Source organism: Mustelus asterias, chromosome 15 (assembly GCF_964213995.1).
Source record: "Mustelus asterias chromosome 15, sMusAst1.hap1.1, whole genome shotgun sequence".
In the NCBI taxonomy this organism is placed as follows: Eukaryota; Metazoa; Chordata; class Chondrichthyes; order Carcharhiniformes; family Triakidae; genus Mustelus; species Mustelus asterias.
The window spans coordinates 73,485,960-73,509,978 of NC_135815.1; the positions used below are offsets into that span (position 1 = coordinate 73,485,960).

Here is a 24,019-nt window from a genome sequence, read left to right on the forward strand (position 1 = left end):
CCAACACCCTGAGCAATACAGAGTGCCATCGTGTGATTCACCTCCCAGCCAAGAGGATAGCAGCATAGTGCTGAGCGAGTCACTCATGCGCCAATGCGCCAATCTATCAATGCAGAAATCGGCACATGCGCACTGGTCTCCCCAATCGCGGCCTCCCGATCGCTGACCTCTGATCACTGGCCTTCCCCACAACCCCACTGATTGCTGGCTTTCCTGACTCCCCCCCCTAATTGCTGGCCTACCAAACTCCCCGCCCTGGGCCAGCCCCTATCTCCCCAACCCTCCTGGGCCAGCTCCGATCTACCCCAACCCGATGGTCAGCCCCATCCGTCTCCCCCCCATGGCCATCCCGACTCCCACTCATCCCCAATTGCTAGCCCCAAACCGCCCCCCCAACCAGATGACCAGGCCCGAAATCCCCCCAAAGACCAGTCCCAATTGCCTCCTCCTTCCCTCTCCCACCGATCCCAGTGCAGAGTGTCAGTGGGTCCCTCCCCCCACTGATCACTCCCCAATAGACCCTGCCCTCCAGTATTCCCCACCCCCTCTGGCCCCACACCCTTGGCACTGCCCCATGGGCAGTTGCAGTTTGCACCTTGAACAGTGCCAGGGTGCCAGGCTGGCACTGCCAGGCCAACACTAACCAAGGGGCACCCCCCCCCCCTTGCTCCCAGTCTCCCAGGGAGGGGAGAGGGGAGACGCTAGAAGGCCCAGAGAATCCCAGGCCTGCTAATCATGTGGAAATTGTCATTTCCATATGACAATCAGCTCTGGGCCAATTTCTGGTGCGGAGCTGACCACACTACAAAAAGGTGCCTGGGAGATTCGCGCCCTGTCTCCTGGCTTGAGCAGCGCAGCGGGCTGACTAAATCCTTGCCATGCTGTCCCAGCCAAAAGTCTATTGACTTTCGGCCACTCCGGACCATCCTCGTGGCTGGAAAATCCTGCCCCTGGTCTGTAGTCTGTACAGCACAGTTCAATTTGGTCACTACTTCACCTGATGCATTCTATTGTTTTGACAATGTAGTTCAAAGATTGTGCTGGCTTTATTCATCGCTACTCTGTATTTGTTCCCTATTGGATGTTGAGTTTCAATGCATGGAGTACCTGTGTCATGAATTTTCCTTCCTGTGCGCATCAACTTATTTGTATTAAAATTTGTCTGGCACTTTGCATATATTTTGATTGTTATATTGTGATATTATTCATAAAGAGCGAGGAACTTCTTGTTATGTGAAGAAACACCCCAGTGTACCACATCCACTGTTGCACTGCAACCAAATGCTGAGTAACAATGTGTCAGTCCACCAGCTACATGGAGAGCTGAACGAAATACAATCAATGAAGTGCCAGCATTTTATATCAAAAATATAATTAATTTGAATGGTGGTAATTAAAAGGCATAATAGTTTCAATTGTTATCTAACTTCAGTGAGTCCAGGAAACCGGACCACAGCAGCCTAGTTTCCAAAAGAAAGGTGATTCAACAGCATCGATCTCGTATTAGAAAAGATGTTCTCCTCTCTTACCTTATTGGTACTGAATAAGCTAGCAATGTCCCTGACCTGCAGGAAGAATGATGTGAAGATGCCAGTGTTGGACTGGGGTAAACACAGTAAGAGGTCTCACAACACCAGGTTAAAGTCCAACAGGTTTATCTGGTAGCAAAATCCACTAGCTTTCGGAGCGCTGCCCCTTCGTCAGGTGAATGGGAGTTCTGTTCACAAACAGGGCATATAAAGACACAAACTCAATTTACAAAATAATGATTGGAATGCGAGTCTTTACAGGTAATCAAGTCTTAAAGGTACAGACAATGTGAGTGAAGAGAGCGTTAAGCACAGGTTAAAGAGATGTGTATTGTCTCCAGACAGGACAGAACAGTGACCATGACACCACACAACCCTGCCACAGCAACCTCTGCAAGATGTGCTGGATCTTCAACACGGATGCCATCATCTCACGTGAGAACACCATCCACCAGGTACACGGTACATACTCTTGCAACTCGGCCAACGTTGTCTACCTGATACGCTGCAGGAAAGGATGTCCCGAGGCATGGTACATTGGGGAGACCATGCAGACGCTACGACAACGGATGAATGAACACCGCTCGACAATCACCAGGCAAGAGTTTTCTCTTCCTGTTGGGAAACACTTCAGCGGTCACGGGCATTCGGCCTCTGATCTTCGGGTAAGCGTTCTCCAAGGCGGCCTTCATGACACACGACAGCGCAGAGTCGCTGAGCAGAAACTGATAGCCAAGTTCCACACACATGAGGACGGCCTCAACCAGGATCTTGAGTTCATGTCACACTGTCTGTAACCCCCACGACTTGCCTGGACTTGCAAAATCTCACTAACTGTCCTGTCTGGAGACAATACACATCTCTTTAACCTGTGCTTAACGCTCTCTCTACTCACATTGTCTGTACCTTTAAGACTTGATTACCTGTAAAGACTCGCATTCCAACCATTATTTTGTAAATTGAGTTAGTGTCTTTATATGCCCTGTTTGTGAATAGAACTCCCACTCACCTGACGAAGGGGCTGCGCTCCGAAAGCTAGTGGATTTTGCTACCAAATAAACCTGTTGGACTTTAACCTGTTGTTGTGAGACTTCTTACTCTGCAGGAAGAATGTCAGGGCACACAGCACATCTGATGATAATGTCAGTCTAGGGAGGTCCTCCAGCATCAATACAACTGCAGGAGGTTTGTAGGATGATCATAGAATCCCCACAATGCAGAAGGAGGCCATCCGGCCATCAAGCCTGCACCAACAACAATCCCACTCAAGCCCTATCCCCGTAACCCCACAGATTTACTTAGGGGCAATTTAGCACGGCCAATCCATCTAACCCACACATCTTTGGACTATGGGAGGAAACCAGAGCACCCAGAGGAAACCCATGCAGACATGGGGAGAATGTGCAAACTCCACACAGACAATCAGCCAAGGCCGGAATTGAACCCATGTCTCTGGTGTTGTAAGACAGCAGTGCTAACCACTGTACCACCGTGCCACCCACATGGCTGATTCCAGACTGTCAGTCATAACTTGTTCATAGTTTCTGTTATATATTTGGTGACGGAATGTGACTATTGCTGGCAAGAGCAACATTTATTGCCAACCCCTAGCTGTCCTTGAGAAGGTAGATGCAAGCCACCTTCTTGAACTGCTGCAGTCCATGCGGTGTAGATAAACCACAGTGCTATTAGGGAGTTCCAGCTTTTTGACCAAGCGGCAGTGTAAGACCAGCGATATGGTTCCAAATCAGGATGTTATGTGCCTTGTCCTTGTTCTTCTAGGTAGTAGGGATTAAGAGTTTGTCAAAAGAGGCTTGTTGCCTCTAGTTGCTGTGGTTCATCTTGTAGAAGTACACTGTTGCCATTGTGCGCAGATGGTGGAGAAAGTGAATGTTTAAGCTTGCGGATGAGATGTCAATTAAATGGACAACTGTTTCCTGGAAGGTGTTGAGCTTCTTGAGTTCTGTTGGATCTGCTTTCATCCAGGCAAGTGGGGAGAATTCCATCACAGTGCTGACTTGCGCTGTGTAGATAGTAAAAAGGCTTTGGGGAGTCAAACATTTACAAAATTCCCAGCCTATGACCTATTCTTGTAGCCAGTTAAGTTGCTGGTCAGCGATAACCCCCAGGATATTCATGACGTGGGATTCAGTGATGGTGTTGCCATTGAATGTCAAGGGGAGATGGTTAGATTCTCTCTTTTGTTGGGGATGGTCATTGCCTGATACCTGTGTGGAACAAATGTTACTGATGTCTTCAGGAAAATTTCAAATTTTCTCTTCTCCTGGAACTTGCCTGACAGTCTCTCAGTCTGGCCACCACCCACCAAGAAATGGAGAAATAAATTCAACTGAGGGTAATACTGTTAAATTGGGTGGAGCCTCCACAATACCTGCATTTCCTGGCTTCCTGAACCACCATCCCCTCACCCACTCACCCCAATCACCCAGCCCTCCCACATATGATCAAAAAAAAACAGGAAAAAGAGTAGACTTTCCAATCTATGAAAATACAATGGCCTCAGCCTCTGGTCATATAAATATATTGAGCAGAAAACCCGGTTACAACTATTAGCCTACAGGGGAAAGTAAGACACATGCATAATCTATTTACTGTTTCAACACTTACACTGCGGAAATGTGTCACGCAGAGATAAGTTGTCAAGATTAACAAATGCCTTTTTATGAAATGTATCCAGAGTAGCACTTACCACATATGGGAATATCAGAACAGTAATCAAATCTTTTTTGGAAATCTGTTGTGAAACACCATGGGCCATCAGGGTCTGCATCGGGATTTCTGCAGAACTACAATTATAAAAATATGCATTGGCCCAATAACAAATTCCATTAATATAGCATTCTTAATGCAGTAAAAACATCCCTAGGTACTTCATAAGAGAAAGAATTTGGCACCATGTTCAAAGAGGTGGGTTTTAAGGTGTGTCTTAAAGGAAATGTGAGAGGTGAAGTAATTCAGAGAATAGCAGAGATTAGCAGAAGGGTGGCATAGTGGAAAGCACTGCGCAAGGGACCCGGGCCTGATTCCAGCCTTGGGTGATTGTCTATGTGGAATTTGCATGTTCTCCCCATGTCTGCATGGGTGCTCCGGTTTCATCCCACAGTCCAAAGATGTGTAGGTTAGGTGGATTGGCCATGCTAAATTGCCCCTTAGTGTCCTAGATGTAAGATGGATTGACCATGATCAATGTGTGGGGTTGCGGGGTTAGGGCGGGGGAGTGGGCCTAGGTAGGGTGCTCTTTCGGAGGGCCAATGCAGAGCCAATGGGCCGAATGGTCTCTTCTGCACTGTAGGGGTTCCATGATTAGGACCTAGGCACCTCAGTCATCAGTAACCAATCTCACATGCCTGTCAGATTCATTGACTATCAGTAGTAGATCAGAATCTATTTATAATTTTTTGTCCAATCAGACAACACTATTGTAGATTACCTTATCTTCACCGAACCAGACTAATTTCTTCTGGTATGACAAGTATTTTTGGCTCTTTGGTTTTCTAACTTCCTGACTTTTTCATTGCATTGTTGGGGTAAGAATAGGACAGTGCCCAGTTATGAGAAGCAACAATGATTATTGTTTCCAGGTAAGTAATTGTAAACTATTTTGAACTGTGGTAACCTTAAAATGTGATTGAAATGTGCATTACAGGCTTTGCAATTGACAAGTGTAGTTATGAGAGCTCCTTCTGAGCATGATGGGAAATATAGCCAACATATAGGCATGATGGGTATTTAGCTTTAGTAAGGCATTTGACAAGGTCCCACATGGCACACTGGTACAAAAACTAAAATCACATGGTATTTGAGGTGAGCTGGCGAGATGGATACAGAACTGGCTTGATCATATAAGACAGAGTAGTGGTGGAAGGGTAGGGCGTTTTTCAGAATGGAGATCTGCAATTACTGGTGTTCCACAGGGATCAGTGCTGGGACTTCTTGTTTGTAGTATGTATAAATGACCTGGAAGAAAATGTGGGTAGTTTGATTAGTAAGTTTGCAGATGACCCCACGAAGATTGGTAGAGTTGTTGATAGTGCCAGAGATTGTCAGAGGGTACAGCAGGATATAGACAGATTGGAGACCTGGGCACAGAAATGTCAAATGGAATTTAACCTGGACAAATGTGAGATGATGTATTTTGGAGGATCAAATTTAGGTGTGAATTATACTGTAAATGGCAGAACCCTTAGGAACATTAACATACAGAGGAATCTGGGCATGCAGGTCCACAGTTCCCTACAAGTGGCAACACAGGTGGCCAAGGTGACTAAAAAAGCATATGGCATGTTTGCCTTCATCAGCCGGGACATTGAGTACGAGAGTTGGGAAATCATTTTGCAGCTATATAAAATCTTGGTTAAGCTGCATTTGGCAGAAGTTTTGTTTTAGTTTAGTTAGGGCATCATGATCAGCACAGGCTTGGAGGGCCTGTTCCTTTGCTGTACTTTTCTTTGTTCTTTGTAGCCAGTACTGTGGGAACCCAGCTAACAATCACAAGACACAAAATGTAAAGACCATCACGGGATGGATAAGCAAATCTTAGCACAATAAGAGGCCGGAAGCCAAGGCACTCACACCCACAACCCCCTCCCAACTCAATGTCTGGCCAACCCACGCCGCCCTCTGTTATAATGTAATCAATTATGTCAGGGTCAGCTGACCAGGTAGACAATATAATCAAGGTAACCAAGTGGTGTGGTGTTCAGCTGATCAGCTGATCCGGTATAAATAGAAAGCAGATGGAGATTATGGAGAATATTTATGGTATTCTAATGAAGTTTCTTTATTAAACCTCTTTGATTTACTTTGTGAAATTAGTCCTTTTATTGCTTGCTACTGGAGTATCCTTACTGCTGGATGAACACCCTCCACCAAGGTACCTATCCCTGTGACCCAACCCCCACCCCATGACCAGGTTGGAACCCCCCACCCTCCCTCCCCCCGATATCTAAACCTGCCATTCCCTGCAACATATCAGAGCCCTTATCACCCCAACATGACTGGAGCCTCCAAAAATGTTTGACACCCAGTATCTTGCTCCCAGTGTCTGACCCCCCCACCCCCCCACCCGTGTCCGAAACCCCCTCCTGATGTCTGGCCTCCTCACTCCCCCTGGAATTCCCACCACCTCCACCCACCTCCCCCCCCCCCCCCCCACCCCACCCCCCACCGATGTCTGACTGCCCCCACCCCCACTTCCAGCAGTTTCCTGACAACTGAAATCAGGATAACTGGTCTGCAGTTCCTGTTTTCTCTTACCCTCTTTTATGAATAGCCTAGTTACCTTTACTAACTTCCAATCTGCTGGGAGCATTCCCGGATCCGAGAAATTTTGAAAATGAAAACCAATGCAGCAACTATCTCTGAAGCTACCTCTTTTAGAACCCTAGGATGTGGACCATCAGGTCTTGGAGATTTGTCACTTTTAGTACCTTCCTAATACTCTCCATATGAATCACCTTATCTTACTTGCCTCTTGGTTACACCCTATTTCTGGTATGAAATTTGAGCGTTCTACTGTGAAGACACACAAATGGTTTGTTCAATTGCTCTGTATTTTCTTATTCCCCATGATAAAGCTTCCTTTCTCGGCCCCTTAGGGACCAACACTCATTTTAACCATTCTTCTTTTTATATACTTGTAAAAGCAGTTACAATCTTTTTTTTATATTCCTGGCTGGTTTATTTTCTATTCTGCTTTTTCCCTTTTTTATCAACTTCTTGGTTGCCCTTCACTGGTTTTAAATCCTCAGAATTGCTGCCATTTTTGCATCATTGTAAACCTATTCTTCTAATACTATCCTAAATTTATCTAGTAAACTATGGATGGATCTGTTGTTAATTCTTTGTTCTTTATAGGATTGTATCTTTGAACACTTTGAATTGTTTCTTTAAATGTTTTTCACTGTTATTTACTACCCACACAACCTTAGCCAGGTCTCCCCTCTTTCCAAGTAATTGGTTTTGTCAAAGTTCTTATTTTGGACTGGAGTATGTCGCATGCAAACTTCATATGGAATTCAATTGTATTGTCATAGAATCATACAGTGCAGAAGAGACCCCTCAGCCTATCAAGTTTGCACCTTTTCCCAGAAGATATTTTATGATGAGATTACTAATTAAATATGTCTCATTGCACATCATCATCTTCACCTTTGTCGATAGTCCTTTGTGCTGAGAACAATTTGTCCTTGCAGATAGCTGATAGGAATTAAATTAAATACTGTCTATCGTACATGATCTCTATCTTTGCCTTGCAGGCCCTCCTACAGTGATATAGTGGTGGTGGCAGAATGCCAGCTTGAGCAGTTACCACATTACAAGGAAACCACAAAAATAATGGGGGCGATTGGCCGTGAGACATAAGCAGAGGCTGTGCAACGGGCTCCCCGCTGGGCACCATGGCTTGCGTGCATCTCCAGCCGCCGGATTTCCGGCGTCATCAGCTCCACATTACATTCCACACCCTCTCCTTTCCTTCTCTATGTACGGTATGCTTTGTTTGTATAGCAAACACTTTGTACTGTATACTAATACATGTGACAATAATAAATCAAATCAAATCAAAGCCATTTCAGTGATGCGGTTGAAAAGTGACCAAATCTGGGATGTAAATATTCAAGGGTGTTTGACATTTTGGAAGGACAGAAAGAAAGAGATAGTAGGATAATTCTGTTAATTAAGGATGACATTATTACAGCAGTGAGAGATGATTTTAGTTCAGAAGATCAAGGTGTAGAATCAGTTTGTGATGAGAAATCACAAAGGTAAGAAGTCAGTTGAGGGAGTAGTTTATAGGCTCCCTATCTGAGGGACAGAGTTTTCAGGAAGAAATAATGGGGGCTTGTCAGAAATATACTGCAATTATCATGAGTGGTTTTAATCTTCCTATAGATTAGACAAATCAGATTTTCAAAGGTAGCCTGGAAGACGTGTTGATAGAGTGTATTCGGGACAATTTCTTAGAGCAGTACATTCTGCTGCCTATCAAGGAGCACACTATTTACCTGGTTAAGCACAATGGAACAGGATTAATTAATAACCTCACATAAAATAAACCTCCTGGCAAAAGTGATCATAATGTGATAGAATTTCATATTTAACTTTTGGATGAGAAGTGTGGGTCTAAGACTGGTGTCTTAAACTTAAATAAAGTAAATTTTAAGGGCATGAAGAGAGAGTTGACTGAAGTGAACAGGGAAAAAAGATTAAAAAGTAGGACAGTATAGAAGCAGTAGCAGACATTTAATTAGCTACTTCATAACTTTCAGAAAAGTCATATTTCATTGAGAAAGAAAGACTGTATAGGAAGAATGTACCATCTGTGGTTAACTAAGGAAGTTAAGGATAGTGTCAAATTGAAAGAAAAAGTTTACAATACTGTGAAGATTAGTGGTGGGTCAGAAGATTGAACTGATTTTAAAAATCAGCTGAGAACAACTTTTAAATAATGATGAAAAAATTAGAGTATGAGAGAAAACTGGCTAGAAATATAAATACAGTAAGAATTTATTCAAGTATTTAAAAAGAAAAAGAGTAACTAAAGTGATTGTTGGTTCCTTAGAGGGTAAGACTGGGTAATTATACTTGGGAAACAAACAAATGGTGAATATTTTGTGTCTGTCTTCACTGTAGAAGACACAAAAAATTGCAAGAAAGGAAGGAGACAGGAAACAGGAAAATATATGCCAGTTAACCAAACATCTGTCATAATGTATGCTAGAATCCATTTTTAAGGATGTAATAGTAGGACATTTAGAAAGTCATAAATACAATCATGCAGAGCAAACATGGTTTTGTGAAAGGGAAATTATTAGCATGCATAGAGGATTAGTTAGCTAACAGGAAACAGAGGGCCCGATTTTACCATTGCGTCACGCCCGTTTTCGGGCGCGAAAACGTGGTAAAGACGGGTGTGAGGCCATTAATGCGATCCGCACCCGCATCCGCGCAGATTGCCACTTTACCAAAACCCGGGAATGGCGGCGATCCGATTCATGCCCGAAACGGGCGCAACGGTGATTAAATGCATTTGGGGGGGGGGGTGTGGGGGGGGGGGGTGGGGGGGGTGGGGGGGGTGGGGGGGGGTGGGGGGGGGGTGGGGGGTGGGGGGGGGGGGTGGGGGGGGTGGGGGTGGGGGGGGGTGGGGGTGGGGGGGGGGGTGGGGGGGGGGGGGTGGGGGGGGGGGTGGGGGGGGGGGGTGGGGGGTGGGGGGGTGGGGGTGGGGGGGGGGGTGGGGGGTGGGGTGGGGGGTGGGGGGGGGGTGGGGGGGGTGGGGGGGGTGGGGGGGGGGGGTGGGGGGGTGGGGGGGGGTGGTGGGGGGGGAGAGGAAGGATGCGGGTCAGATCATTCTCTGGTTTGGGGGGGGGGGTTGGAGGGGAGTGAGGCCAGATCGTTGTCTGGTTGGGGGGAGGAGGAGGAGGAGGCGGGTCAGATGTCTCTCTGGTGGGGGAGGAGGCTGATCGTTGTCTGGTGGTGGGGGGGCTGATCATTGTCTGGTGGGGAGGGAGGAGGAGGCGGGTCAGATGTTCCTCGGGGGGTGTAGGGGGGGGGGTGTGAGTGAGGCCAGACATTCTCTGGGGGGGAGGATGAGTGAGGTCAGATCGTTGTCTGGGGGGTGGGGGGGAAGTGAGGCCAGATCGTTCTCTGAGCGGGGGAGGAGGGAGGCAGGTTTCTAAATTGTAAACTCAATTTACAATTTTGTGTCTTTATATGCCCTGTGTGTGAACAGATCTCCCACTTACCTGACAAAGGAGCAGCGCTCCGAAAGCTAGTGGATTTTGCTACCAAATAAACCTGTTGGACTTTAACCTAGTGTTGTGAGACTTCTTACTGTGTTTACATAAATTAGGACATGGACTACAAAAACAAGGAAGGTTTGATGAACCTTTTAAAACACAGTTCAGCTTCAACTGGAGTATTACACGCAATTCTGGGCACCACACTTCAGGAAGGATCAGAAGACATTAGAGAAGATGCAGTAAAGATTCACATGAATGGTTTCAGGTATGGGAAGCTTTAGTTCCATGCTTAGATCAGAGAATTTGGGTCTGTTAGCCATGAAGGAGAGAAGTTTAAATGGAAATTTGATAGAGGTACTCAAAATCAGAGGTGTGAATAGGATAGATAGGGGAAAAACTTCCCATTGACAATAGTGTCGAAAACCAAAGTGCGCTGATTTAAGTTGAAAGAAGCAACAGCAACATGAGGAAAAACCTTTTTACTCAATATACGGTTAGGATCTGGAATCCACCGTTGAAGAGAGTAGGGTAGAAGCAAATTCAAAGAGAATTGGATAATTATTTGAAAACAAAACGAAATGCAGGACCACAGGTAAAAGGTGGGGAATGGAACGAGATTAATTGTTCTTGCAAACAGCTGACATGTAGGCACCAAGCAAAATGACCTCCTTCTGAGTGTAACTATTCTACAATTCCATCTCATGAGTTGTAATGGGTAGAAAATCATAGGGTACACAACGACAATTGTACTCTCTGTTGCAAGTATTATGTCACAGCACATTCCTCAGGGACCCTGCCATTTGCATTTTAAGCACAGTTCATGAACCATGCAATTAAAACACACCACTTTCGTCAGTATTCCACTGGCTGTCTATCCCAACTAAAAACTCTTGGAACAGGAAATATAAATTGAAGGGCAAAACAAAGGAGAGGCGTATAATTAAGGGGTGTGTTCAAAGCTTAGACTCAGTGATCGGAAGTATTTTTAATCAACAAGAAAGCTAACATGGCAAAGTTTGCCAAATGCCAGTTTGCCTCCATTCTTGCAGTGAAAACGAGGGTTGTAAATTTAGGATTAATGCTGGATACAGAAAGAGAAAGACTGCAAGTATTTAATTTTATGCCAGGAGTATTAGGATAAGGACTGCTATACCATACTGAAGACATATTGCTCTCCCCCCACCCGCAGCTACATGTTTTGCAGATGTTGTAAACGTCGGCGAGGGGGATTTCCTTACCCTGGGGGGAACATATGGTAGGGAAGCTTCCTTTCCCTGGGCGGGAACTTATTGCATCACCGGCGAGGGGCGGGGAGAATCTAAGAACGGGATCGCGCCGATGAGATTCTCATTCCATCAGTCTGGTGGGATTTTCCATCGGTGTCGGCATTTTCATCCACCACAAATGTCAGCTGAAATTTCCCCCCATGGATCAAATGTATCAACATTTCTGCAATTAGGTGATCTGCTTTGCAATCGCCTATAACCCCTACAATTTCCTCAATATGTCCTCTTTGTAAAATCCTGCATGAAGGTGTGATCTACAAGTACCCAGGTGGAGTTTGTGATGAAAAGATTTGTTTTGAACAAATGAAATGCAATCTTTGAAGCATTACACTATCTCAGCTGAGGACTTGTTTCAGCAAGCCATACAATCAACTCACATTTTCCTCCAGTCCAGCGTCAGAGTGTGTTTCAGGAGTGAAGTCTCTATGAAAATGGGGAGTCATTGCTGACCAATTTTGGCATGTCCTGCCACTGGATGTGGTTGATTTTGTCCCACGATATGTCACTCCATTACCTACTTGGCAATCTGGCAAGATATAATTAACAAATGAAAAATATAACTCACCTTTTTCATTGCAACATTTCTGAGACAATTTTTATTATGCTGAGAGACCCAGAGCAAATATCTAAATTTATGTTGATTTCATAATTTAAAAGAGAAATATTGGCCAGAACTCTACCACCTAATCCGCCACGGAATTGGCACGGGCGAGAGTCCGACAACAGAAATCTCCGTTGACCTTGGGTGGGAATTTACGGTGTATACAATCTCAGATCAAGCTCAGATGCCAAGCTAGCTTTCTTAGGGAGGGAAGCAAAAGTCAGAGCATAAGTTATGAAGGACCACTTTTAATTGCTTCTGGTGGGCAAGTCAGATAGTCAATAGTAAGGGCCCACGAACTAATAACATAGAATATGAGTCAAGTATAACTATCTGCATGAGCACCAGTGTTATTTTATTATTCCAGTATATGCTTGTAAATATGGTGCAAATAGCTATTTGATGCACACATATGATCTGTTGGAACTTGTCGCATGCACTCTTCTGATGGATTGCAATCTTACCCAGATGCTTTAATTTTACTGTAATTGCATTATGTTTAGAACAATCAGCATTATTCCACTCATCATGTAAATGGAAGGATAGGCACAGGAAGGTACTGCTGTCAATTTAAAAACAAATTTGGTCTCATCTCTGTAATGGATTTTTGAATAATTTGAGAACTATGCACAAGGATATGTCTGAGAATTTTAATATTCACTTCATGTAACGTGAGGTGGTAGGGGCAGGGAGATTTTCCTTGTTATGTTCCCAGATCATGGCAATAAATGTCTCGCTATTGGGCTGTTTGGACAAACTCCTGATTCTAAAAGAGGCAGGAGCACTTCTGGGAATGTTGGCAGATGCCAAACCTAAGGAAATATTTGGATCAGGCCTGAAATTTAAGCAGTAGCCACAGTTATTTATTGATGGTTTAATTTCAAAAGCATGTCTACTTTTCTCTATTATTATGATATCTGCACTGTTAATTTATGTAATGTTTACATTATTTAGTCTATTTCAATTAAGTATTTTCAAATTTAGCTCTACCTTTAAGTACAATTATTATTGTATGTTATCAGTTCTAAGCTCTAACTGTTACCTAGTTGATGGTATAATCCCCCAAGATTCACAAACTGGACCTGGTGGGGTTCCTACGGCCTTCAGAAACCCATCCACCTTGGCAAAAATATCATGGGAATGGAAATTTGTATTTCCTGCAAGAATTTAAATTGCAAACCCAACATTACTTAAAGTGAGCATTGGGTCATAACCCACCATGATTCCCGACCTGGCAAAAAAGGCACGTGGCAGGAAACGTCGTGAAAATTTTTAAAAGCAACCCTTCATGCCTCCTGTTTCATCCTCCTGACACAGATTTAAATCAACTACTTAATTCATTATAAAAACAAACATTTGTATTCCTAGCTCCATATCAAAGATAGCGAATCTATTTTTGCCAACTTGGAGCTGCCAATCCAACTGTGAATTTACAGGGTCTCTATTATGATAATTATAGGTCGTTGAAGCAATCAAGGAGAAATAATACTATAATGAAGGTCCTCAGCCTTAGGTCAATAAACATCTGATGAAATTGCAGGCACTGATTTCTTTTCAACTGCAGCCTACACTTTCAAAATTTAGTTTAAAGTTTATTTATTAGTGTCACAAGTAGACTTAGATTAACACTGCAATGAAGTTACTCTGAAAATCCCCTAGCGTGCAGGGGATTTAAACTACTTGACAATGCACAGACATTATCCACTTTTCTATGCACATTCATGTCTACTCTTAATTATCCCAAAGGGTACCTGACCTTTCTCAAAGGGTAGCTTACCTCTCAAAATATCTTTAGATCTTTCACTCAAATTCGTACAGCTCATGAGTCATGTTTTGGAAACCTGGGTGACTTAATCTGCTTCTTTTTGCACTTTTAAATGTGTCACTTCCTCTGTGAACTGTGGATGTGAAATATACCTGTGAAATATATCCCACCATCACTCCACCCACCACTCTGATGAAAATCGTGGGTGCTGGATTCTGGGCTCAGGTGCTATTTTGGCTAGGGCTCAGAGACTTTTTGGCCTTGCAAAACATGAAGATTAGGGCCGGTATTCTCCCAGTCTGCTGCACTGCTCGAAGTAGCAGAGTGGACCGGGAGACATCAGCCTTTAGCAGGGCTCACGACCGGGATCCAGTGGATCGTGAGTCTCCGAGCCCGTTTTTTTAGCGTAATCGGCGCGGAACTGATTACCATATGGAAAAAGCAATTTCCATCTGATTAGTGGGCCTGGGACGGTGGTCTCTGGGCCTGCTAGCATCTCCCATTCCCTGCCGGGAGAGGTTCCCACCAGCAGGATTTACAACTGCTCCCCATTAACGGGGAATGGGGATCCTCAACCCGCTGGTGGGGACAGGCCTTTGGAACCCTCTGGGAGGTCAGAGGCAAGGGGGTTGCCCCTTGGGCAGTGCCAGCCTAGCACACTGACATTGCACATTGGGCACCCTGGCACTGCCCACTGGGCACTCGATGGTGCCATGGAGCAGGGCCAAAGGGGCAGGGCATACTGGGAGGGTGGGACCTATTGGGGAGCATTGGAACCCTCTGGGAGGTCAGAGGCAAGGGGGTTGCCCCTTGGGCAGTGCCAGCCTAGCACACTGGCACTGCCCATTGGGCACCCTGGCACTGCCCACTGGGCACTCGATGGTGCCATGGAGCATGGCCAAAGGGGCAGGGCATACTGGGAGGGTGGGACCTATTGGGGAGGGGTGATCATGGGGGGAACCTGCTGTCAACCTGCAATAGGAGCGGTGGGGGAGGGAGTGAGGGGGCAATCGGGGCTGGCCATCAGGAAGGGAGGGGGTCATGGCTGGCCATAGTGGGGGAAGATCTGGAATGGCCCAGATGGTGGGGGGTCCGGTAGGCTGACAATTGGGAGGAGGAGGCCAGCTTTCGGGGAGAATGGGGGCTGGGAAAACATCGGAAGGCCAGTGATAGGGAGGTCAGTGATGTGTGGGTGGGCGGGCGGGGGTGCAGTGTACATGCGCCAATGCGCCAATCTCCCCACTGACAGATCATGCATATGCAGTGGCCTGCTCAGCCTGCTGATTCTGGCATCTCCATCGAGTTGAGCTGCCCCCCCCTTTCCAGCATGAATCTCTCTGAGGCACCCGTGAAGCACAGAGTGCCGGACATTTGTTCAGGTAAGTACGTCCAAAAAACAGACAGGAAATTCTCCCCTTTTCCTACCTGTTGGGCACTTAGTTTTTTTGTGAGAATCCTGGCCTAGATGTTTGACTTCCTAATTAAGTTACTCCTAATTACCTGGTTGACCATCAGATGTTTGTGATATTTCATCACCTTCCCCATGTACAGGAACGATCGTGGGGGATTGAGGTTGTAAGGCGTTGCACTTTGAAATCCTGCAGTATTCCCATCGGACTGAAGGATCAGTTGTGTAGCACCAAGGTGCGCTATCTTGATCAGGATTTCTGCAATAATTGTCAACCAGTCCCCTGTAGATTGAAAGTGAAAACATCAACATGTATTCAGGGCTAGGCTTTGGGTGAATTTAATTTCATTCCTGGAGAGAAACCTTTCAAACTTGTGATATTGTTTATGTTGAAAGATTCAATATTTCTCAAGGCATCATTTTTAAGGTGATGCCTTTACTGAAGCCTTTTGTTTTGAGGTATACTTACCAGATCTAATAAGGACTTACATATAACATTTATCTATTAAAAATAGAATCTGCCACAATAGATATGTTTTGCATTTGAATGGATAGCAATTGTAGAACAAAATACACTGAAGATGAGACAGTGGCTGTGCAATTATTTCACAGGGCAGTAATTTCACGCCCTGTCTCAGTGCAAAGCAGCCATAGAGAGGCTACCTCCCTTCTCCAAGTGGCGATCTGGCTGCAAGAACAACCTTTTAATTAAAGATTTCAAAAGATTGTTGAGAGGACATCTCCATGTTGAAGTACCCTCTCACATACATACCATTCATTGTGGGGTGCCAGTCTTCTCAACCTTGAAGCTCTCTGATTGATCCTCCAGCTTTAAAAGCCCAACCATCACCCTTAATCACACAGATAAACCGTCTCCATGGCAATTAATGGGACACCCCATGAAAATACCAATGAGTGACCATTTCCCACTGGGGGCAGTTTCAGGATCTGGAATCCTTCCCAATTTAGGGAAAATCTGGCCCATACAATAAGGAAATATTACTTTTATCTAGAAAATACCTTGATCCTACAATTTCCCCATCTGCTGAACTCACTGATCATAATCACTTCATGGTTTGAGACCATTCAATGAGTCACCAGAAAAAAAAACTCTGGCTTTCCACTGCAGATTGGAATTATACTATCAGAAGATCAGGTCAGAATTTATTGCCCAACTCATTTGTCCTCAGAAGGTCTTTTTCTTGAACCATTTCAGTCCATGTGGTGAAGTTATTTTCACAGTGCTGTTAAAGTAGAAAATTCCTGGATCATGGCCCAGTGGGAATGAGGGAACGTCAATGTGTGTGCAAGTCATGATAGTGTGTCACTTGTGGCATTGTGAGGATAGGATGTTTCACGCCAGGCGTGATTCTACTGACAAACTAGGGAGCTTTTATCAAAAGAAACTTTATTTAACATAGTTAAACTATAACAATGAATTAGTTTAACTTTTAACAACTGAATAATTGTTACATGACAAGATACAATTTTTAATTGCTAACCTATCACTATTAATTCCAATCAAGCAATATTTCTCTTATAGACTGAAATCCCTCTTTAAAATTAGTTATCAAAATACAGGCATACTTGCTTTGACTTAGGTTACTTAGGTTTTGAACTTTCAGAAAGCCTCTGGAGAGAGAGAGAGACAGAGAGATACTTCTTTCTTCTAGCAGCCCCATGCAGCAACTGCTGTTTGTTTTAGCAATGAAAATGAAATTGTTTATTCTGCAAGCTTAGCTCCTCCCATTAACCACATTATTATACGCTCCTGTCAATCAACCTAATCAAACCTAATAAGACTCTGCATGCCTAGTCTAAAATCCCAGGAGAACTTAAGTAAACAAATTGTCCATTAACTCAATGAAGTAACACATTTCTAGCTCAAATCAGTTCTTAGCCGGCATTCTCGGTAGTTCAGCTGCATGTTTTCCATCTATCTCTTGTTACAAAATTAGCTCTTATTACAAAACGCTGTCTCGTAAAGCAGCCCCACCGTAAACATAAAATATTTCAAAATAGCACAGTATCATCACAATTGTGACTTCCAATTTTCACCGCCCCTTGCTGGTGACATAATCAGATTCACACACATAACGGGCGAAAACCTGATTTAATTTTAATGATTTAAAACCAGATTTAATTGTTACATTTCATTAACCCCTCCCCATATATCAATACCCCGTGGGACACTCAAATGCGATGTCACGTCACTGCGATTTACAACAGGTTCCCCCGTCCTGGGGGGAATAAAGGTGAATATTGTCCGCAGGGAGAGAGACATGGCCAGACGGTGCCCTGGCCATACCCCCGGCATACCTCCTGACACAGGTTGACACTGCCAGGATAGCATCATGCCCATGCCAACCTGGTCATGCCAACCTGGCAGTGCCAACCTGTGCCAGGACAGTGCTGGGGGCACCTCAGTGGAAGCCTCATGGGGGAGGGGGATTCATTTATTTGTGGTGGTTGTGGGGGGAGCAAAGGATGGGAGCTGGGGATGCCAGCAATGTCCGTTTGAGGGGGGTTGTTGGCGATGATTGTGTGGGTGGGGAGGTTGGGAGGAAGGGGTCCGATGTTTGGGGAGAAGAGGGGGGTTCCAGCACTGACTGCTGGAGGAGGGCAGAGTGGTCGTAAATGCCTGCTCTGATAATGGGCGGGGTGGGAGTGAGCCCCTGGAACCTCTGGGTGGGGTGGGGGAACATCATTGTTTATTCTGATTATAATGGGAGTGAACCTGATTTAAATACATTTTAATGTATTGACATTTCATTAACGCCCACCCTTTGCCATTTCAAGAGGGACATAGCCAGGCACTGCTCCTTGTCACAATTTGGAATTGCCAGGTTGATACCAGGTCCACGCTAACCAGTCAGTGCCAATGAAATTGCTAACTATTTTCAACAGCTATTAAGAAATAAAGCAGTGCCAACCTGTGAATGGGGGGAGGTGAGGGAGAAATGGCAGATCTGATTGGGGCGCTGAATCTCGGCTCTGATCTGTTAGGAGGGTGGGGAGGAGTGTGGTTTGTGAATTCTGTCTCTAGTTAGTGTGGAGAGAATGAATGCCGGCTCCGATCACTGGGTGGGTGGGTGTCTGAGATCTCCGTGGTGGGGTCGGGAGAGGTTGCCCTATTAACATGGCTTTTCCGGTACGGTGAGGCACTGCCCCCCTACATGTTGGGATTAAACATGCCCAGCTTTTTTTTTTGTGGCAGTGTGTGGTAAGATCTGGAGAGAAAACCAATGTGTTCCTCTGAGAGAAACACACCTTTTTTCTTGTCGGGACCGTCACCCTGCCATTTATTGGTAAGATTTCACCCACTATCCCTGTGCACCATGCACTTTGTTCTTCTGGGTGGTGAAATTTGTGGGTTTGGGGGATATTGGCGACATGGTGGTTAGCACTGCTGCCTCACAGCGCCAGGGACCCAGGTTCGATTTCCGGCTTGGGTCACTATCTGTGTAGAATCTGCACGTTCTCCCCGTGTCTGTGTGGGTTTCTCCAGGAACTCTGGTTTCCTCCCACAGTCTGAAAGATGTGCTGGTTAGGTACATTGGCCATGCTAAATTCTGTCTCAGTGTACCCGAACAGGTGCCAGAATGTGGCAACTAGGGGATTTTCACAGTAACTTCATTGCCGTGTTAATGTAAGCCTACTTGTGACACTAATAAATAAACTTTATTGCACTGATGGAGTTATAAATATATCAATGGCATCCAGTCACTCAGTTCGATAGTGGGAATATTGCAAATTGTACAAAAGGTTCTCAAAAATGACTATTCATTCATCTCTCTTACTCAAGATGTTTGTCAATAGTGACACGTTGATTCATTCCAAAACATAAGGTGTCATTGACCAAGAACAAGCATTCACAGGGAACTGTGCCACCATTAGCAAGGAACTGTTGTTTTAGAGTAAGCGATTGAGGGATAAAGTAATTACTGATGTAGTAATCATGGAGAAATGTCACACTGAGGAAGAAAATAGTCAATCATAGCCAGTTTTGAGAAGTTACACAGTGAGAGTTCAACTGATTGTGTAGAACAAGACTAAAACCTGGTAGCAAATACATGATGGAGAGAATTAGAAAATAACCATTAATGAGGAGCCCTATGTTCACATCAATGGGATTGTTATTTATAACAAGAGGCCCCAGTAACTAGTTGAATAGTTCAACCAAATATTAAGAATCATAGAATCCCTACAGTGCAAAAGGAGACCACTCAGCCCATTGAGTCTGCATCGATTCTGAAAGAATATCATATCCAGGCCCAGCTCCCCGCCCAAACCATTGTTTAGATGAGACAAAAGAAAACACGTCTTTGGATCTGAATAGGTACAAAATCAGCCTATGTACATACGCATTAGGAAAATTGTGTGATGTTTTCTGATGGCGATGTGGTGTCATGGAATTCCATTCCTGGCATCTTTTTCCAGACTGTGTCACGGATGCAGTCCCGCGATAGTTATAACCATTTCCATTAAAACAATCAGTAGGTCCATCTTCGTTCGTTGGCACTGAAAAGTAAAGTGTAGAAGATCTTGAGGCACATTTTGATATAAAAAAAACCTCACAATCTAGTATTATTTACCAGTATTTCTAGTTAATTTGCTGTTTGCGGTAATTGTAGTTTTGTTATTAATCTAGAAGTTATTATTCTTTGCCCAATCTCCTAATCTTTCTCTTAGCAGCAAATATATCCAATGCATTTTGGTGTAAAAACACAGCATTAAATGTATTTTTAATTTGTTCAACATCAGTTTACATTGAACTTTCAGTTTTACTCCAGATTCATTCCCATGTTGCATGAGTTATTTCCATTTGAAGATTTATTAAAAGCGCCAACAGCAAACAGAGCAACAGATGTAGGCTGAAGGAGGGGATCTCACATGATGGATATTTTGGAAGAGGAGCAGCAGGAAGTTTGAAAAACACAAGGTAGATATGAAGTCATCTGAAAACTTGGACTAAAAACTAAAGAATTCCATTGAGCCGTAACCTCCAAGCTCCCCAGCATTAGAGTTGGGTAGTACTCCAAACATGTGCTGGGGAATCCCTCTCGGAACTTTACAAGTAAGGGTTTGCATGGCAATTATGGAGAATTGCAAACTTCCCCTGGGCAATTGCCCTGTGCTAGGAACCCAACTAAAAGTGCCATTTCAAATCACAAACTTCCATGGTACCGACAGGGTTACACCAATAATTACTCCATTAAAATGTTAGAAGAATTAAATCCTCTTCTAACATCTGGGTGACTATTGTAAACACTCAGACTGATCCCCCACAGGACTCTCCCCACACCCCTGATCCCCAGGGGACTCCCCCTACAGGGAATCTCAGATCATACATCTGCCCATGTGTCTCAAGGCTGAAGAGATGAGTCTAGAGCCTTGGATCCATCAAAGAATCAGGTGTCCAGAGGAGTTCTCTAGCCTTTCGAGTGATCTGAGTTGAGGGGCAGCTACTGGAAGTGAAGGGTTGAGTGCTCAATGGAGTTCTTCATTTACTTTGTCGCAGAAATTTAGCCACAACAACTAGGCGAAAGCAGCCACTGATGGTGGGATACCAACCTAATCATCCTCACCACCCATGAGATGGGAGCACTGGAGTTCGGGTATGAGTGGAGAGGGAGATGGTCAGGTTGCGTTGAGGCTGGTGTCTCGGAAGAAAGTAAGAACACAATGTGCAGAATCAAGACAGGATGAGGGTAAAAGTGATGACTGGGCGTTTCATCCATAGAACCATAGAAAAGTTACAGCACAGAAGGAGGTCATTCAGCCATCTTGTCCATGCCAGCCTGATGACACCCAGGTGCCCTTTCTAATCCCGCCTTCCTGCATCTGGCCCAAAGCCCTGTAGCTTACAGCACTTACAGTGCAAATACATGTACTTTTAAAAGAGTTTAGATTCTCTTCCTCCACCATCAACTCGTGCAGCGAATCCCTCAGAACGACTTCAGTTATGCGCTGGTCTTTGAGTCACTTCAGTGTAACTGAGACCAATCGCAATGGGCAGCATATGTTGAAAATTAAGTCTTTGTGATATGAGTTATATCTCTGAACATTTGCTTTCAGATGAGCCGTCCACCAGAGCCAGATAGGAGGCTGACATCCCTTCATTGACACTGGAATGTGACATCTTGCAGGATGCACCCGTGGCATATTCTCAATCAGCACCGAGCACCAGCACAGATATTGGCACGGTGGAGAGCATAGCTGCTTTGGGAGCATTGATAGCGTACAGCAGTGAGGGCACATCACACTTGCTGGTGCTGATGGGGGAGGCAAGGAGTGCCCAGTGCACTGACAGGCGGACATTTGCTGGAGACAAGGACTATGCTGTGTCCAAAGAAGATGATGATCATGTCTCACAAATTTGATTGAGTTTTTTGAAGGGGTAACCAAGAAGGTAGATGAGGGCAGTGCAGTTGATGTTGGCTACATGGACTTTAGCAAGGCCTTTGACAAGGTACCGCATGGTAGGTTGTTGCATAAGGTTAAATCTCACGGGATCCAGGGTGAGGTATCTAAATGGATACAAAATTGGCTTCTTGACAGAAGCCAGAGGGTGGTTGTAGAGGGTTGTTTTTCAAACTGGAGGCCTGTGCCTCAGGGATCAGTGCTGGGTCCACAGTTATTTGTCATTTATATTAATGATTTGGATGAGAATATAGGAGGCATGGTTAGTAAGTTTGCAGATGACACTAAGATTGGTGGCATAGTGGACAGTGAAGAAAGTTATCTCCGATTGCAACGCGATCTTGATCAATTGGGCCAGTGGGCTGATGAATGGCAAATGGAGTTTAATTTAGGCAAATGTGAGGTGATGCATTTTGGTAGATTGAACCAGGGCAGGACTTACTCAGTTAATGGCAGGACGTTGGGGAGAGTTACAGAACAAAGAGATCGAGGGGTACATGTTCATAGCTCCTTGAAAGTGGAGTCACAGGTGGACAGAGTGGTGAAGAAGGCATTCGGCATGCTTGGTTTCATCGGTCAGAACATTGAATACAGGAGTTGGGACATCTTGTTGAAGTTGTACAAGACATTGGTAAGGCCACACTTGGAATACTGTGTGCAGTTCTGTTCACCCTATTATAGAAAGGATATTATTAAACTAGTAAGAGTGCAGAAAAGATTTACTAGGATGCTACCGGGACTTGATGGTTTGAGTTATATGGAGAGGCTGGAAAGACTGGGACTTTTTTCTCTGGAGCGTAGGAGGCTGAGGGGTGATCTTATAGAGATCTATAAAATAATGAGGGACACAGATCAGCTAGATAGTCAATGTCTTTTCCCAAAGGTAGGGGAGTCTAAAACTAGAGGGCATAGGTTTAAGGTGAGAGGGGAGAGATACAAAAGTGTCCAGAGGGGCAATTTTTTCCACAGTGTCTGGAACAAGCTGCCAAAGGTAGTAGCAGAGGCAGGTACAATTTTGTCTTTTAAAAAGCATTTAGACAGTTACATGGGTAAGATGGGTATAGAGGGATTTGGGCCAAATGGGGGCAATTGGGATTAGCTTAGGGGTTTAAAAAAAAAGGGCGGCATGGACAAGTTGGGCCATGCTGTAAACATCAATGACGCTATGAGCCTCTGGAGTCATCCATAAGGTGACAAATGCTGGATGTCCAGATGGATGTGCAGGGAGATTTGGTGAGTTTGCCTTGGTATCTGTCATGGAGAAATCCTTATGGAGCATGAGAACTGCATTGACCATGAGCTCTAAGAACACAGCCTCATCCATTGAGAGAGTGAGAACTCTCATGGAGAGGCAGCACCAGCATCAAAATGAAGCGATCTTGGGGTTGTTTTCAGACCTGCAGGCCCTCATAAAGGCTCTGACCTTTGGAGGTGACTGACTGTGTGGGGAAAGAATGTGGCAACCAGTCTTTCCGAAGGGTATCCATCTTTCGTTGGCCAGCAGAGAGATGAGGACTCATCTCACACTGGCGAATGAGTTGGCTGTCTTCTCGGGGGCCTCCTCTCAGGCGCCCAGGACAAGGGCAGCATCTCTACTGCCTCTCTGCTAAGTATCGCGCCATTCTCAGAGTCTGCTGCAACTGAGTCGTATCCAGCCATGTTGCTGAGCGAACCCTTCCAGGTGGAGTCAGCTCAGGACCTGCCTGTCAGAGGATAACCACCAAGGTCATCTGCTCCAACAGGGCATCAAAATCAGCAATCTGCCTCCCTTACCACTGACATCAAGACGGACAGGTGGTGGGGGCACCTAGACCTAGCACCCACAAATGTAAACTTAACTCACAATGAGTACAACCAGGAGGGGTTTACATGGAGTGCTTTTGATTTCCTTTCCACTCACTGTTTTCTGTACATTATCCAGCTGGATGTTATCGCTTTGTGTCTGATTGTTGTCACCATTAAATTCTTACTGCTGACAAAACATCAGTATCCTGTGTGTTCGAATGGTTTCAACCTCATCAATGACTTTGGATAGATGTCCAGGTTATAAACCTTTATTAATCAAGCATTTGGGCTAATTGTCCAGCCCGGAATGGATGTGGCAGGGCATTAGCAATATTTTTTTTCCTCTATGCGCGCGCAGTTGGAGCCTCCGATCGGAGTTGCATGGTTTTGGGCGCGCTAAGCCCTGCCCACTTTTGCAGCGAGATTCGGATTCGCTGATATTTTTGTAGGCAGAGTGCGTATG

General features: G+C 44.9%; 1 protein-coding gene across 1 annotated transcript in view; it reads right to left on the reverse strand.

Moving 5' to 3' along the window:
• Nucleotides 1-24,019, reverse strand: part of LOC144504568 (plasminogen-like) — a 118,872-nt gene that overhangs the window by 20,790 nt on the left and 74,063 nt on the right. The window contains exons 10-13 of the mRNA XM_078230120.1: nucleotides 19,713-19,869; nucleotides 15,441-15,631; nucleotides 11,952-12,100; nucleotides 4,240-4,336 (exon numbers count right to left, since the gene is read on the reverse strand). Coding sequence (XP_078086246.1) covers nucleotides 4,240-4,336; nucleotides 11,952-12,100; nucleotides 15,441-15,631; nucleotides 19,713-19,869 — 594 coding nt within the window. The remainder of the gene's footprint in view (nucleotides 1-4,239; nucleotides 4,337-11,951; nucleotides 12,101-15,440; nucleotides 15,632-19,712; nucleotides 19,870-24,019) is intronic.